General features: G+C 39.7%; 1 protein-coding gene across 9 annotated transcripts in view; it reads right to left on the reverse strand.

Moving 5' to 3' along the window:
- pkig (protein kinase (cAMP-dependent, catalytic) inhibitor gamma) overlaps positions 1-14512 on the reverse strand; it is an 84530-nt gene that overhangs the window by 56865 nt on the left and 13153 nt on the right. For 2 of the 9 annotated variants that reach the window (XM_066702690.1, XM_066702696.1), the window contains exon 2: positions 1723-1862. The exons of 6 other annotated variants lie outside the window; for them this stretch is intronic. In XM_066702690.1, the coding sequence (XP_066558787.1) occupies positions 1723-1724 (2 nt within the window). In that variant the 5' untranslated portion in view covers positions 1725-1862. Of the gene's footprint in view, positions 1-1722; positions 1863-5570; positions 6466-14512 lie in introns of those variants that run through there. One more of the 9 variants, XM_066702691.1, reaches the window with a different exon arrangement.

Genomic DNA, 14512 nt, shown 5'->3' on the forward strand with positions numbered 1-14512 from the left:
GTGAACTGCTCTGATGGAGCACCCACACCCACAGAAGCAGACGGCGTGCTAGACGGTAAAGTCTGCGCGACCGGAGACTGTTGATATAGGCAACCACCGCTGTGTTGTCCGTCTGAACCAGCACATGTCTGTCCCCTAGGACTGGCAGGAAATGACACAGTCCAAGGAGCACTGTAACTCCAGGACATTGATATGGAGGGCCCGTGCGGGCTTTGTTCACCTGTCTCAGGCACCACGTCCGTTGCAGACTGCTCCCCAACCTTGTTTGGAGGTGTCTGTTGTCATGACTGCTTGGTGGCAGACTGGGCCCAGGGGCACACCGAGGGTCAAATTGTGCTCCGCCACCAATGGAGCGCCTTACAGCATGTCTGAGTGACTCTAACTCGGCGTGCTTGATTGCGGCGAGGGTGCATCTTCAGAGACCCGAACCACCACTGCAGTGGCCTCAGTGAGAACAAACCAACCAGTCATCTAGGTAATTAGAACACAAGAACATAAGAAAGTTTACAAATGAGAGGAGGCCATTCGACCCATCGTGCTTGTGTGGTGTCCATTAATAACTGAGTGATCCAAGGATCCTATCCAGTCTGATTTTAAATTGAGGACTTGGACCCCCTGGCAATACAAGGGGGCTAACACGACGTCCATGCACTTTTTCCAAGTGCATGGAGTTAGCGACAGGCCAAAGGGGAGAACAGCAAACTCAAATGCTCGACCCTCGAAGGCGAAGTGGAGAAACTTCCTGCGCAATGGGGATGTGAAAGTACACATATTTCAGATCCACCATGGTGAACTAGTCACCGGGATTGATGGAATGGGACATGGTGCGCAGGTGGGGGTACTTTGCGGATTGCTCGCTTCTTCAGGAGAGCAGTGATTTCAATGCGAAGCACCGCACACTACAATGGGTCCTTCACTAGCGTCTACACCATGCCTCAGAAGGGGGGTGGGCATGTTTGAAACCGTAGGGAGTAGCCAACTGATATAATTTAGAGCACACAATGTTGCTGGGGGGTGTACGGGTGGGCCAGAGGCTGCTGGAACACCTCAGGGCCACGGGCCTCCTCCTACCGTGAGCTGCCGTGGGCTGCCGGGGGCCAGGGCAGCAAGCCTGGGGGGGCGCCTGCCTGCCAGAGAGATGCTGGCAGAGGTCAGCAGGAGGGTAAGGCTTTTGCCTGGGCTGTGGCCTAGGAGCGCAGAAACCCCTTCCTCTTGGGCAGTACTTCCGACTTATCAAAGCTGGTCAGGGCACGAATACACAATTCAAAACCAGAAACATGCCTTACAAGTGATGTAACCTTAAAATCAGTAATAAACCTCTGTCCCGTGTTTGGAGACGGGGGGCTTTTGGCATAGCAGGATTATCACTCTACTGGGTGGAACTGCTGCAGTGCAGAGTGCTCAGAGGAGTGTGGCATGGACCTGAGCAGAGAGCTTCAACCCACAACCGGCTACACCTGCTTCATTTCTCAGATATCAATGGGAATGAGTCAACTAAATGCACAAAAAGAGTAATAATTTACCATACTATACCATACTAAAATAGCACTAAGCTGAGTGAAATAAAAATGAAAAAGAAAAAGTAACATCGTTTAAGCGTGTTGCCATAAAATTCAGTGCGTAGTTCACAGGCTGCTAAACTTATGTAGCCTATTGTATCCAGCCTACACAACAGAATACCCATAAAATAATAATAATAATTAAAACATGAATAAAACTCACATGCTTTAGTGCTCGTCAAGCTTCCCGTAAGCGTGCATCCGCTGTTTATTTCTCTCACATACTAATTGGCGACGGAGGTCATATTCACTTCCAGCCCAGTCTGACTAGGGAAACATCAACAGCCTGACATTTAGGCATTTCTGTGGAAAAAATGATACGTGGATAACTTTTGCACTTTCAACCACAATGACTCACGGCTGTTCCTACCACGAAGTGCACCAAGATGGAATTTTTTAATAATATGCGCTAATAATAGGCTACATAAACCAACCTATCATCATCATCATCATCATATTTCTTCAATAATCTAGCTTCTGTAAGCAGGCCAATTATTTCTGTATATATTTTGTCAGAAAAAATATATTATGTTAGATAGGTAGGTATGTAGCCTAATATTAGTACATTAGTGTGTATATATATACACTCACCTAAAGGATTATTAGGAACACCATACTAATACTGTGTTTGACCCCCTTTCGCCTTCAGAACTGCCTTAATTCTACGTGGCATTGATTCAACAAGGTGCTGAAAGCATTCTTTAGAAATGTTGGCCCATATTGATAGGATAGCATTGTAGCGTTATGTTGGGTGTATTTTGAGAAGAGCATGTTGGGCTCTGAGCTGAAGCACTGATCTAAAGAAGACCTCTCCCCCCCCAAAGTTATCAGATTTCCTTAGCTCATCAGCTTGGAACTGGTTTGCATCAAAGTGACAGTTTTGGGGAGGATGGCACCGAGAATGGGCCGAATGGTATAGAGTCCTGCTGTGAAATGTCTGGAGAAAGGGGCCTGTAGGTGATAAAAACTCTTTGAAGTGGATGAGAGCCGAAATCCCGACATAGAGCTACGAACCCAGGCCAACCGGCATTTCCAAAAGATGGCATGGATTGACATCAGTCATAAATCAAGCCCCCCTCCAATAGGACACTGGGGGCTGAAACCGAAATCCAATCTCAAGAACTCAGGGACCAATCACCTATTGATCTGACAGACTATAAGGAACAGCGGACAGTCAGGCTCTCTCTCTCTCTCACCTGAACCAGTAACTCGCTGCCACAGCTCAACCTGTAGCTCTGTTGCCAGAACCGGAACCAGAAACCAACCAAGTCTTTGCCGGCAACAGAAGAGTTAAACTGGGAGAAGGAGATTGAGCCGTACGAAGAATTCTTTTAAAGGACTTTATTAAATAAAGAACTTTACAGACTGCGCATGCCCGCCTGTGCCCACCTGATCAGTGGAGTTTTACAGCTGGACAATTGACTAAGTCGACTGTATACGAAAGTGTCAGTCATTTAAATAGCTATTTGAGTCTTAAGAAACTTGACCCTTGGAACCAAACAGGGCCCTGCTTTCCTCAAAGACTTTGTCTTCAAATAAGTACGGTGAGAGACCCTGCTTGCCAAGAAGATTTTGTGCACAACCTTGGAGCCTTCAAACCAGTGGAAAATCTGTTTGGAAACGACTCTACTTTCGCGAAACCCCAACTTCCAGGTGCATCGACTGAGTGGAAGTTCTTGGACAAAGCCGAACCGGACTGCCTTTGTTCCAAACCACACGGACCTCGTGCCGTGTGCTGTTATCTGAGCCCGAAGCCAGAGAGGCCTCTCTGCGACGAAGTTCAGATAAGTTTAACAGTTTGGAGTTCATGATTCATGACATTTGAGAAATCAATTAGAAATGTTAATCTGTGATTCATAACTCTAGAATGTGTAATATCATTTAGTTTTCTTAAATATAAATGTGTGTTGCATTAAACGGTTTTGTTGATAATTTTAGAAATAAAATCTGTCAGCGCCGAGAAATATCTTCTCATTCCTGTTTAACCGTTAAGTCTGAAATTGACACAAGTTAATAGACATTAGATTATTGGTGGCCCTGCCTATCCTTAATCATTGAATAATAATCAGTTAAGGGAAATTGTGGTAACAAGTAATGATAGGATCTTTCTCGGCACCTAAACGTAAATGAGACTGATATATATATATAACGAGAAGTTACCTGACATAAATACTAACCTGCGTAGTTATTTAATGTCTGACTAATAATACTAACGAGAGACTCCCCTTCGTCTTACTAACCGGTATTGTAGTCAATGTGTTTATAACCTTTTTTTGTTTAACGATTTGTGTTATCATATGCGATCCCATGGTCTTTGATTTGGTCACGGAAGTGATTTGTCTTTGATTTGTTGATCTAGAGTTGAATTTTAATTAGTTTTTCCCTTTTGTATAGTGTAGTGCTACATTTAGTCTTTGTTTTGAATAAATTTGACAATTTATATCTTTGGAATTGGTGTCTGCGTCCAATTATTACAGAAATTGAGTTCTACAAGATTCCAGGATTCGTGATAAGGTGATACTATACATTCACTTCTTTAATTGAATTTTATAAGTGTACCTTACGCTACAGCATCTTGCAGTTGATGGAGATTTGTGGGATGCACATCCAGGGCACGAAGCTCCCGTTCCACCACATCCCAAAGATGCTCTATTGGGTTGAGATCTGGTGACTGTGGGGGCCAGTTTAGTACAGTGAACTCATTGTCATGTTCAAGAAACCAATTTGAAATGATTCGACCTTTGTGACATGGTGCATTATCCTGCTGGAAGTAGCCATCAGAGGATGGGTACATGGTGGTCATAAAGGGATGGACATGGTCAGAAACAATGCTCAGGTAGGCCATGGCATTTAAACGATGCCCAATTGGCACTAAGGGGCCTAAAGTGTGCCAAGAAAACATCCCCCACACCATTACACCACCACCACCAGCCTGCACAGTGGTAACAAGGCATGATGGATCCATGTTCTCATTCTGTTTACGCCAAATTCTGACTCTACCATCTGAATGTCTCAACAGAAATCGAGACTCATCAGACCAGGCAACATTTTTCCAGTCTTCAACTGTCCAATTTTGGTGAGCTTGTGCAAATTGTAGCCTCTTTTTCCTATTTGTAGTGGAGATGAGTGGTACCCGGTGGGGTCTTCTGCTGTTGTAGCCCATCTGCCTCAAGGTTGTACGTGTTGTGGCTTCACAAATGCTTCGCTGCATACCTCGGTTGTAACGAGTGGTTATTTCAGTCAAAGTTGCTCTTCTATCAGCTTGAATCAGTCGGCCCATTCTCCTCTGACCTCTAGCATCAACAAGGCATTTTCGCCCACAGGACTGCCGCATACTGGATGTTTTTCCCTTTTCACACCATTCTTTGTAAACCCTAGAAAAGGTTGAGCGTGAAAATCCCAGTAACTGAGCAGATTGTGAAATACTCAGACCGGCCCGTCTGGCACCAACAACCATGCCACGCTCAAAATTGCTTAAATCACCTTTCTTTCCCATTCAGACATTCAGTTTGGAGTTCAGGAGATTGTCTTGACCAGGACCACACCCCTAAATGCATTGAAGCAACTGACATGTGATTGGTTGGTTAGATAATTGCATTAATGAGAAATTGAACAGGTGTTCCTAATAATCCTTTAGGTGAGTGTATATACACACATATATACACACACACACACAGAGGCCTATAGCCTATTTCATTATTATTATTTATTTTTGTTTTCCATCTCCCTATCCGAGGTTAGTTAAGCCTTAAATACATGTTTGCCGGATTGGAGAAATGTTAAAGATTTTTCTCTGTAAGCCTACCAACACAGACACCTACCTGATCATGTTTAATAGTGAATCTATCCTGTAGCCTAGCCTATTGTTAGTGTTAATGATCAAAATTGATGTTGAAAAGTGTACATTGGAACAACGACAATACAATGGAAATACAATAAGTACGGTTGTTAATGGCAGTATTTATTCAACACAAAATGTAAATATATAAAATATATAAAACGGTGTCTTACTTCCATATCACGATGAAGATCTTACAGCCGATCACTGCATGCAAACTCCAAACTTCAGTATTTTCTTTTCCCGTTTTTGTGTTTAAAATGATTCTAACCTGTGGCTTCTGATTGGTTACTTTACTTTTGGAGGCAGGACAAACACAACACGACTGATTGGGTAAATTACTTGTCAGATGGGATTAAGCACAGTGACAGCACAAAGAGACTTATTAGGCAATGTGAAATGTAATAAACAAAAATAGAATGCATATCATTATGAGGCATTGTACTGACATATATTATCACATGTTGTGAGGTCACCAATGTGCTTTGACCTCGGTAGTTGGGATGAGAATCCCAGGTTAAATGAAATAAGTGACCAACAGAAAAGTATGTTCAAAAACCAGGGGTGTGGTCAAAGTGCAATAAACAAAGTGATAAGGAGGAACCAAAAACAAAAATATAAATATAATTTAGTGTGCAGGCATCCTTCAGTTAAAACTGAAGAGGCAAACTGAACCAACAGCTCGAAAAATAAACTAACAAAAATGGCAAAACCACCAAATAAAGAAATGCTACTTCTTTGAATTACAATTTTACAAAGACAATAAAGCAAAAGGAGTCACGCAGCATAAAAACACCACTCCTCACTCTGAGCCTCCCCTTGACAGAATGGAGAGCAGCCTTTTTATACCCTGGGTCTTGTCTTTGGGTAAAACAATCTAAAGGGAGACCCAGGTAAGTAAACATTAACGAATATGATTCACAATACAAGAAAATTGCACAATTATGAAAGAAAAAAGGGAAAAAGAAAAGACACCACCCACAGAGAATGGAGCTTTCCAGGCACCCAAAAGACTTTACACAAGCCGGTGTTCAGGCCTAGAGCAACAGTGTGTTAGCCTCACTCCTGATGAAATGCTCCTGGAAAAAGAATGTACATTTAAACTACTCAATGAAAATGTATTTATACATTTCAAAAACATTAACACAAATATGCACTGCCTATGACAGTCTGTATTTAACTATGGATCCTTTGCAGTCAACTTGATACACCAAGGTAAGTTGGTTTAGTATGTATTATTGTTATGAATGGTGACGTGACAAAGAAAAATGCCTTATGGTTTGAAATACTGCTGTCATTGAAATGTTTGGTAAGTAGACTAGAAGGTCCAAGATGGAGGTGATATATAGACCTAAAATTGCGGTGATGAAGGAGGGCTCAGTTCACCACATGTTTTCATTAATATGTTACTGCTTTATTTTTAGGATTTTTTTCTCCTTTTTTATGGCCTATCCATTTTGTTTTTTTTTAACCCTGGCCAGTAGAAAATCTACCTGCCCAGATCAAACATCTGCACCTCTCTTAGTAACAAATTTCCCCCAAGCTGCATTGGTTGTATTTCAAGAATATACTACTAGAGGCTCAGGAGAAATTTGTACCAAAGCTTCTCCCAAAAACATTGGCCAAAATGGTTTAATACAAGTATGCATACAAATATAAAGAGAAAGAAAATGTTGTATAGCACATACAAAAGGGATAAAGGCAAATAAACAATATGTGGCAAATGTTCTAAATGAGTATTTCTCAGAGGTGTTTACAAATGAAAAAACAGGTAACATGCCACAGGTTAACAATCAGTCTAGTCAAACCAAACCAAATGCCCCAAGAACAAGCAGGAACTAAAAACAGCTGCAGTAGAGGCCTAGCAGAGAATCACTAGGGAAGAAACCAAACATCTGGTGATGTCTATGGGTTCCAGACTTCAGGCAATCATTGACTGCAAATGATTTTCAACCAAGTATTGAAACTCACAATTTAATTCATGATTATGTTAGTTTGTACAATTTTTTGAGCCCCTAAAATTGGGGGGACCACATATAAAAATTGGTGTAATTCCTACACCATTCAGCCAGTTTGGATGTAACTACCATCAAATTAAAGATGAAAGTCTACACTTAAAGCACATTTGAATTGTTTCCTTTCAAATCCATTGCAGTGACGTACAGAGCCAAAATGATGACAATTGTGTCATTGTCCAAATATTTATGGACTGAACTGTATGATATGATATACTTAGATTTTCAGAAAGCTTTTGATAAGGTTCCACACCAAAGACTGATCCTCAAATTGGAAGCGGAAGATATCCATGGTAATATAAGTAGATGGATTATGAATTGGTTGATGTATAGGAAACAGAGGGTGTCGGTAAGAGGAGTTGCTTCTAACTAGAGTGAGGTTGATAGTGGAGTTCCACAGGGATCAGTATTAGGGCCTGTGCTTTTTCTAATCTATATTAATTATATTTTTATTATTTTTATTTCTTGGCAGACGCCCTTATCCAGGGCAACTTACAACATAAGTGCAATACAAAGTTGTCAAATTTGCAGATGATACCAAAATAGGTGGCTCAGCAGATACAATCTCGTCCACACAGGTTATTCAAAGGGAGTTAGATAGTTAGGCCAACACCTGGCAGATGAAATTCAATTTGGACAAGTGCAAGGTATTACATGCAGGTAAGAAAAATGTCCACTATAATTACACTATGGAAGGAAGAGAACTAGATGAAGTAAATGCATGAGAAAGACCTAGGAGTTTATGTGGACTCCTCACTTTCCCCATCCAAACAATATGGGGAAGCAATAAAAAAGGCAAATGAAATGCTAGGGTATATTGTCATGTAATAAAACATGTATCAAGTAATGATAAGATTGTACAATGCACAAGTTCTGGGCACCACACTTCAAGAAAGAACTCGCTTGCTGTGCTGAACTTTATTTCTTTTATGAAATTGACAATTTAATTAATTCTGATAGCTAAGCTACACTAGTTGTGGGTTACCATACATCCAGTTTTTACTGGACTTTTTCAGGTCTTTAATCTCCATCTGGACATATTCTTTAAATATCTAAAAATGTACTATGTATTTAACCCTTCCCCTCCGGCAGCACTACAATCCGATCATACATAAATGATGATGTGTAAGGTGACAGTTTTTGCCTATGTCAAGCCTTTTTGAACAAATATTGGTTGTTAATAAATAACTGACATCTGTAAAGACTTCAACAACTAATAAGGAAGGTTTTATTTAGGTAGGGAATTCACAATTTACAGAATGAAAATGTTAGTTTGAGACTTGAAGGGAGAGGGCAGAAGGGGTGATTATGAATAGAACATTTTCTTTGAAGATACGCCAACAGCAGTGACAGGCGTGGGTCACAGCAGTCTGAACATGGTTGTTGTTACTGTTTCTTCATAGTTTTAGATTTGTACTATTATAACCTTGTTATAGTGTTAGAATGTATTTTCATATGATCGCGTTTTGTTTCTGCAAAGTTCATACTTTTTATTATATACATTAATTTATTAACTAAAACATGCAAATACATTTTTTGAAAAAAAAAATCATTCATGTTATTTATTATGTTATTGATTGTTATAAGTTATGTTTTAGCACAACATTTCTTGTGTTTTTTTCATGTTAAAGCACATTCTTTGCATCTTTTTGCCATACAACCATGTATTGAAGTGCTGTTTTGTATTTGACCTATATTTATATATTTGCACTGTATATAATGTTACATAAGGGTACAAGGATTGAATGGTACATACGTGACTTCTTGTTCAGACATTTATTTGCATGTAAATATTTCATAAGTTGTTTACACCTCCAGCCCTCCACTGCCACCCCCATCTTTTGTAGTGTCCTTTTTATTGAAAGTTCAGATATGATAACCCTAGCTACTGCAACCCTAGCTACAAACAACTGCAACTCCAGAACCTCTACACTCGGTACCTTACTAAGAAGGCAACCCAGGTCTACAATGACCCTACTCATCCCCTTCATTCATCATTTCAGCTGTTACCATCTGGCAGGAGACTTAAGGTCCCATTAGCCCGGAAGAATGGGTACAAAAAAACATTTGTGCCCTCTGCGGTGGCTATTTTGAACAATGATATACTAAAAAAACCTTCCCCCTTCAGCCCATGAGCATATTGCTATTGGAAATGTATTTTTATGTATTTTATGTATTTTAGGTGTTTTTTATTGTTGTCCTGTGTTGTGTTGCCAGAATGGCGAAGGCAAATTTCCATTTTATGTACATTTAATGGACAATAATGTTTTTTAATCTAATCTAGCTCTGGTTATCTCAACTAATTATCAGTGAGCAGTAACTTTAGCTAATGGGTTAAATGGGGCTTCTTAATGTACAGTGTTGAAGATGCATTCCATTGATTTTTGGGGGGATCACAGTAAATTCGCCAGAGTTGAATTAACTCTGTAGCGTTATGTTGGGTGTATTTTGATAAGAGCATTTTAGCTCTGAGCTGAAGCACTGATCTAAAGAAGACCTCTCCCCCCCAAAGTTATCAGATTTCCTTAACTCATCAGCTTGGAACTGGTTTACATCAAAATGACAGTTTTGGGGAGGATGGCACCGAGAATAGGCCAAATAGTTTGGAATCCTGCTACGAGATGTCTGGAGAAAGGGGCCTGTAGGTAATAAAAAAACTCTTTGAAGTGGACGAGAGCCGAAATCCCGACATAGAGGTACGAACCCGGGCCAACCGGCATTTCCAAAAGATGGCATGGATTGACATCAGTCATAAATCAAGCCCCCCTCCAATAGGACACTGGGGGCTGAAACCGAAATCCAATCTCAAAAACTCAAGAACCAATCACCTATTGATCTGACAGACTATAAAGAACAGCGCACAGTCTCTTTCTCTCTCTCTCTCACCTGAACCAGTAACTCACTGCCACAGCTCAACTTGTAGCTCTGTTGCCCGAACCGGAACCAGAAACCAACCAAGTCTTTGCCGGCAACAGAAGAGTTAAACTGGGAGAAGGAGATTGAGCCGTACGAAGAATTCTTTTAAAGGACTTTATTAAATAAAGAACTTTACAGACTGCGCTGCCCGTCTGTGCCCACCTGATCAGTGGAGTTTTACAGCTGGACAATTGACTAAGTCGACTGTATACGCAAGTGTTCAGTCATTTAAATAGCTATTTGAGTCTTAAGAAACTTGACCCTTGGAACAAACAGGGCCCTGCTTTCCTCAAAGACTTCGTCTTAAAGTAACTACGGTGGAACCCTGCTTACAAAGAAGATTTTGTGCACAACCTTAGAACCTTCAAACCAGTGGAAAATCTGTTTGGAAAAGACTCTACATTCCCGAAACCCCAACTTCCAGGTGCCTCGACTGAGTGGAAGTTCTTGGACAAAGCCGAACCGGACTGCCTTTGTTCCAAACCACACGGACCTCGTGCCGTGTGCTGTTATCTGAGCCCGAAGACAGAGAGGCCTCTCTGTGACGAAGTTCCGATAAGTTTAACAGTTTGGAGTTCATGATTCATGACATTTGAGAAATCAATTAGAAATGTTAATCTGTGATTCATAACTCTAGAATCTGTAATATCATTTAGTTTTCTTAAATATAAATGTGTGTTGCATTAAACTGTTTTGTTGATAATTTTAGAAATAAAATCTGTCAACGCCGAGAAATATCTTCTCATTCCTGTTTAACTGTTTAGTCTGAAATTGACACAAGTTAATAGACATTAGATTATTGGTGGCCCTGCCTATCCTTAATCATTGAATAATAATCAGTTAAGGGAAATTGTGGTAACAAGTAATGATAGGATCTTTCTCGGCACCTAAACGTAAATGAGACTGATATATATATAACGAGAAGTTACCTGACATAAATACTAACCTGCGTAGTTATTTAATGTCTGACTAACAATACTAACGAGAGACTCACCTTCGTCTTACTAACCGGTATTGTAGTCAATGTGTTTATAACCTTTTATGTTTAACGATTTGTATGCGATCCCATGGTCTTTGATTTGTTGATCTAGAGTTGAATTTTAATTAGTTTTTCCCTTTTGTATAATTAGTGTAGTGCTACATTTAGTCTTTGTTTTTGAATAAATTTGACAATTTATATCTTTGGAATTGGTGTCTGTGTCCAATTATTACAGAAATTGAGTTCTACAAGATTCAAGGATTCGTGATAAGGTGATACTATAAATTCACTTCTTAAATTGAAATGTATAAGTGTACCTTACGCTACAACTCCAATTGTGTTAATTTGAACACTGAAAAGGTATATAATCCACACTCACCAGAGTATAATTAACACTTTCATCAGAGTTGGCATTTTTACACTGCCTCAGAGTTAAAAGTTATGCTCTTGGAGTTTAAAAAGCAACTCTTATAGGTGTTTATGTTTTATTTAACAAAACTACTTTCACCATTGTTACATTTAACACTATGGGGTATTTAACACTTCCAGTGTTAATTCTACTCTAAAATTTAACTTTCATCAGTGTTAAATCATTCTCATTGTGTTACTCCATTAAAGTGTTAAAACCCTGTTTACTCTGCTTATATCAATTGAACGATAATTAACGTTACCACAGGATTTGCTTCTACACACTCTGGATGACCAGAAATGTGTGCATGTGTAGCACAGATACTGTATTCCAGTAAATAAATAACCAGACCCAGTCAGACATGCAAACTGATACAGGTAATGCAATACAAGCACCACCACAAGCAGAGAAATAGACAAATATTATGGTAGGTGTTGACTCAAAGTCATGAGTTAGACCTTGGGTAGAAAACAACACAGATAAATATATTGGTGGGTAAAGACACATTTTACCCTCCATTAATAATTCCTTTACCATAATTAACATTTATACAATTAATTAGAAACAATAAAACTACAATTATTCCGGAAACTACCACGTTGCATTGGTTGGAATGGTAAGTTCTTTGGTTTTACACCACTACAGTGTAAAATAAACACTCTTTATTGTGACACAAAGTATTAACACTGACTCTCAAGATGATTTAACTCTCAAATTGTTAATTTAACCCAATGAGTGTTGAAACAATACTGTTTTTAATACTGGATTTTAACACTAATTTGTTTCAATCTTAGCTTAGAAACTGAGTTTTTAAAAGCCATTTTACAAAAACTGCCTAGGAGAGCATGCCCCCAGACCCCCTAGCAGATACCGGCCCCTCTGTAATAATCATGGCCCCCTTATGGCCCCCCATTTCCAAAATCCTAGAATTACCCCCATCAGTGAGACTGAGGGAACTGAACCTTTTCACCCTGGAACAGAGAAGACTACATGGGGACTGGATTCAAGTCTTCAAAATCATGAAAGGCATTGACCACATCAAATCAGAGGAATCCTCTCATTTGTAAACTTTCTGATGTTCTTGTAAAAGAGTTTTTTTGTAAGTCTATATACAAATTTAAAATACATCAAAAAGACTGATGTGTGAATCAAGGTTACCAAAAAATCTGATTTTAGAACATAAGAACATAAGAAAGTTTACAAACGAGAGGAGGCCATTCGACCCATCGTGCTCGTTTGGTGTCCATTAATATCTAAGTGATCCAAGGATCCTATCCAGTCTATTTTTAAATGTTCCCAAACTTTCAGCTTCTACCACATTGCTGGGTAGTTTATTTCAGATTGTGACTACTCTCTGTGGAAAGAAGTGTCTCCTGTTTTCCATTTTGAATGCCTTGAAGCCCAATTTCCATTTGTGTCCCCAGGTGCGTGTGTCCCTGCTGATCTGGAAAAGCTCCTCTGGTTTGATGTGGTTGATGCCTTTCATGATTTTTAAGACTTGGATCAAGTCCCCACGTAGTCTCCTCTGTTCCAGGGTGAAAAGGTTCAGTTCCCTCAGTCTCTCCGAGTAGGACTTTCCCTTCAGACCTGGAATAAGTCTGGTTGCTCTCCTCTGAACTGCCTCTAAAGCAGCAATATCCTTCTTGAAGTGTGGTGCCCAGAACTGCACACAGTATTCCAGATGAGGTCTAACTAGCGCATTGTACAGTCTTAACATTACTTCCCTTGTTTTAAATTCTTCATTCTGTTTGCCTTTTTTATTGCTTCCCCAAATTGCTTGGATGGAGAAAGTGAGGAGTCCACATAGACTCCTAGGTCTTTCTCATGCGTTACTTCATCTAGATCTGTACCTCCCATAGTGTAATTACCTTGCACTTGTCCACATTGAATTTCATTTGCCAGGTGTCGGCCCACAACTGAATATTATCTAAGTCCCTCTGAATAGCCTGTGCTGCCAAGATTGTATCTGCTGAGCCACCTATTTTAGTATCATCTGCAAATTTGAGAAGTTTGCTAACTATCCCAGAGTCCAGATCATTAATATAGATTAGAAAAAGCAAAGGCCCTAGTACTGATCCCTGTGGAACTCCACTAACAACCTCACTCCAGTTAGAAGTAACTCCTCTAATCAGGTTAGAGGAATGTAGTGTTTTGAAAAGAAATAATGAAATGCAGAGGTAACTTTTGAATCATCACATAGGGAGAGTTTACCTGCAGTGTTTATAACTGATGATGCACATGCACATTTGGTCACAATCAGGTTTGCTGCCCAAAAAAACAGCCACAGAGAAGAACAAGTCATCATCAAGTAAATGATGAAAAAAAACACATGAAAACACGGGAAAAACACAACAATTGCAAAACCTGCATTTTACGTGCAAAGGCTATGGAGATAATCGAAAATATATCCATACATGACCGCATTTTAAAAGTGCATGGTTTCATGGTTAGCAATTGTGTATTTCAGGTTAATGGCAACCGGGAAAGCTGATTTTTTTTCCTCCTATTTTCACTATTGTCTCTATATTGTTGTGGGTCTGTTGTGCACTGTTCACTACTGTACATCATATAGTAACCCTAGTGAAAAACCACTCGGGTAAGATCAGTAAAACAAAGTATTAAACAACTAGACACAACTAAACAATTAAACAACTAGGCACAAACCACAGCTGTTTAATTTGAACTTGTTGTCACATGACAGCCATGGATTCAGTGATTTCTGTTGGCCCTATTAATCAAAGTGTTGCAATTTAGAACTGTTTAAGGATTTTTCTGTGACAAGTTGTTATTTACACA

This window comes from Amia ocellicauda, chromosome 4 (assembly GCF_036373705.1).
Source record: "Amia ocellicauda isolate fAmiCal2 chromosome 4, fAmiCal2.hap1, whole genome shotgun sequence".
NCBI lineage: Eukaryota > Metazoa > Chordata > Actinopteri > Amiiformes > Amiidae > Amia > Amia ocellicauda.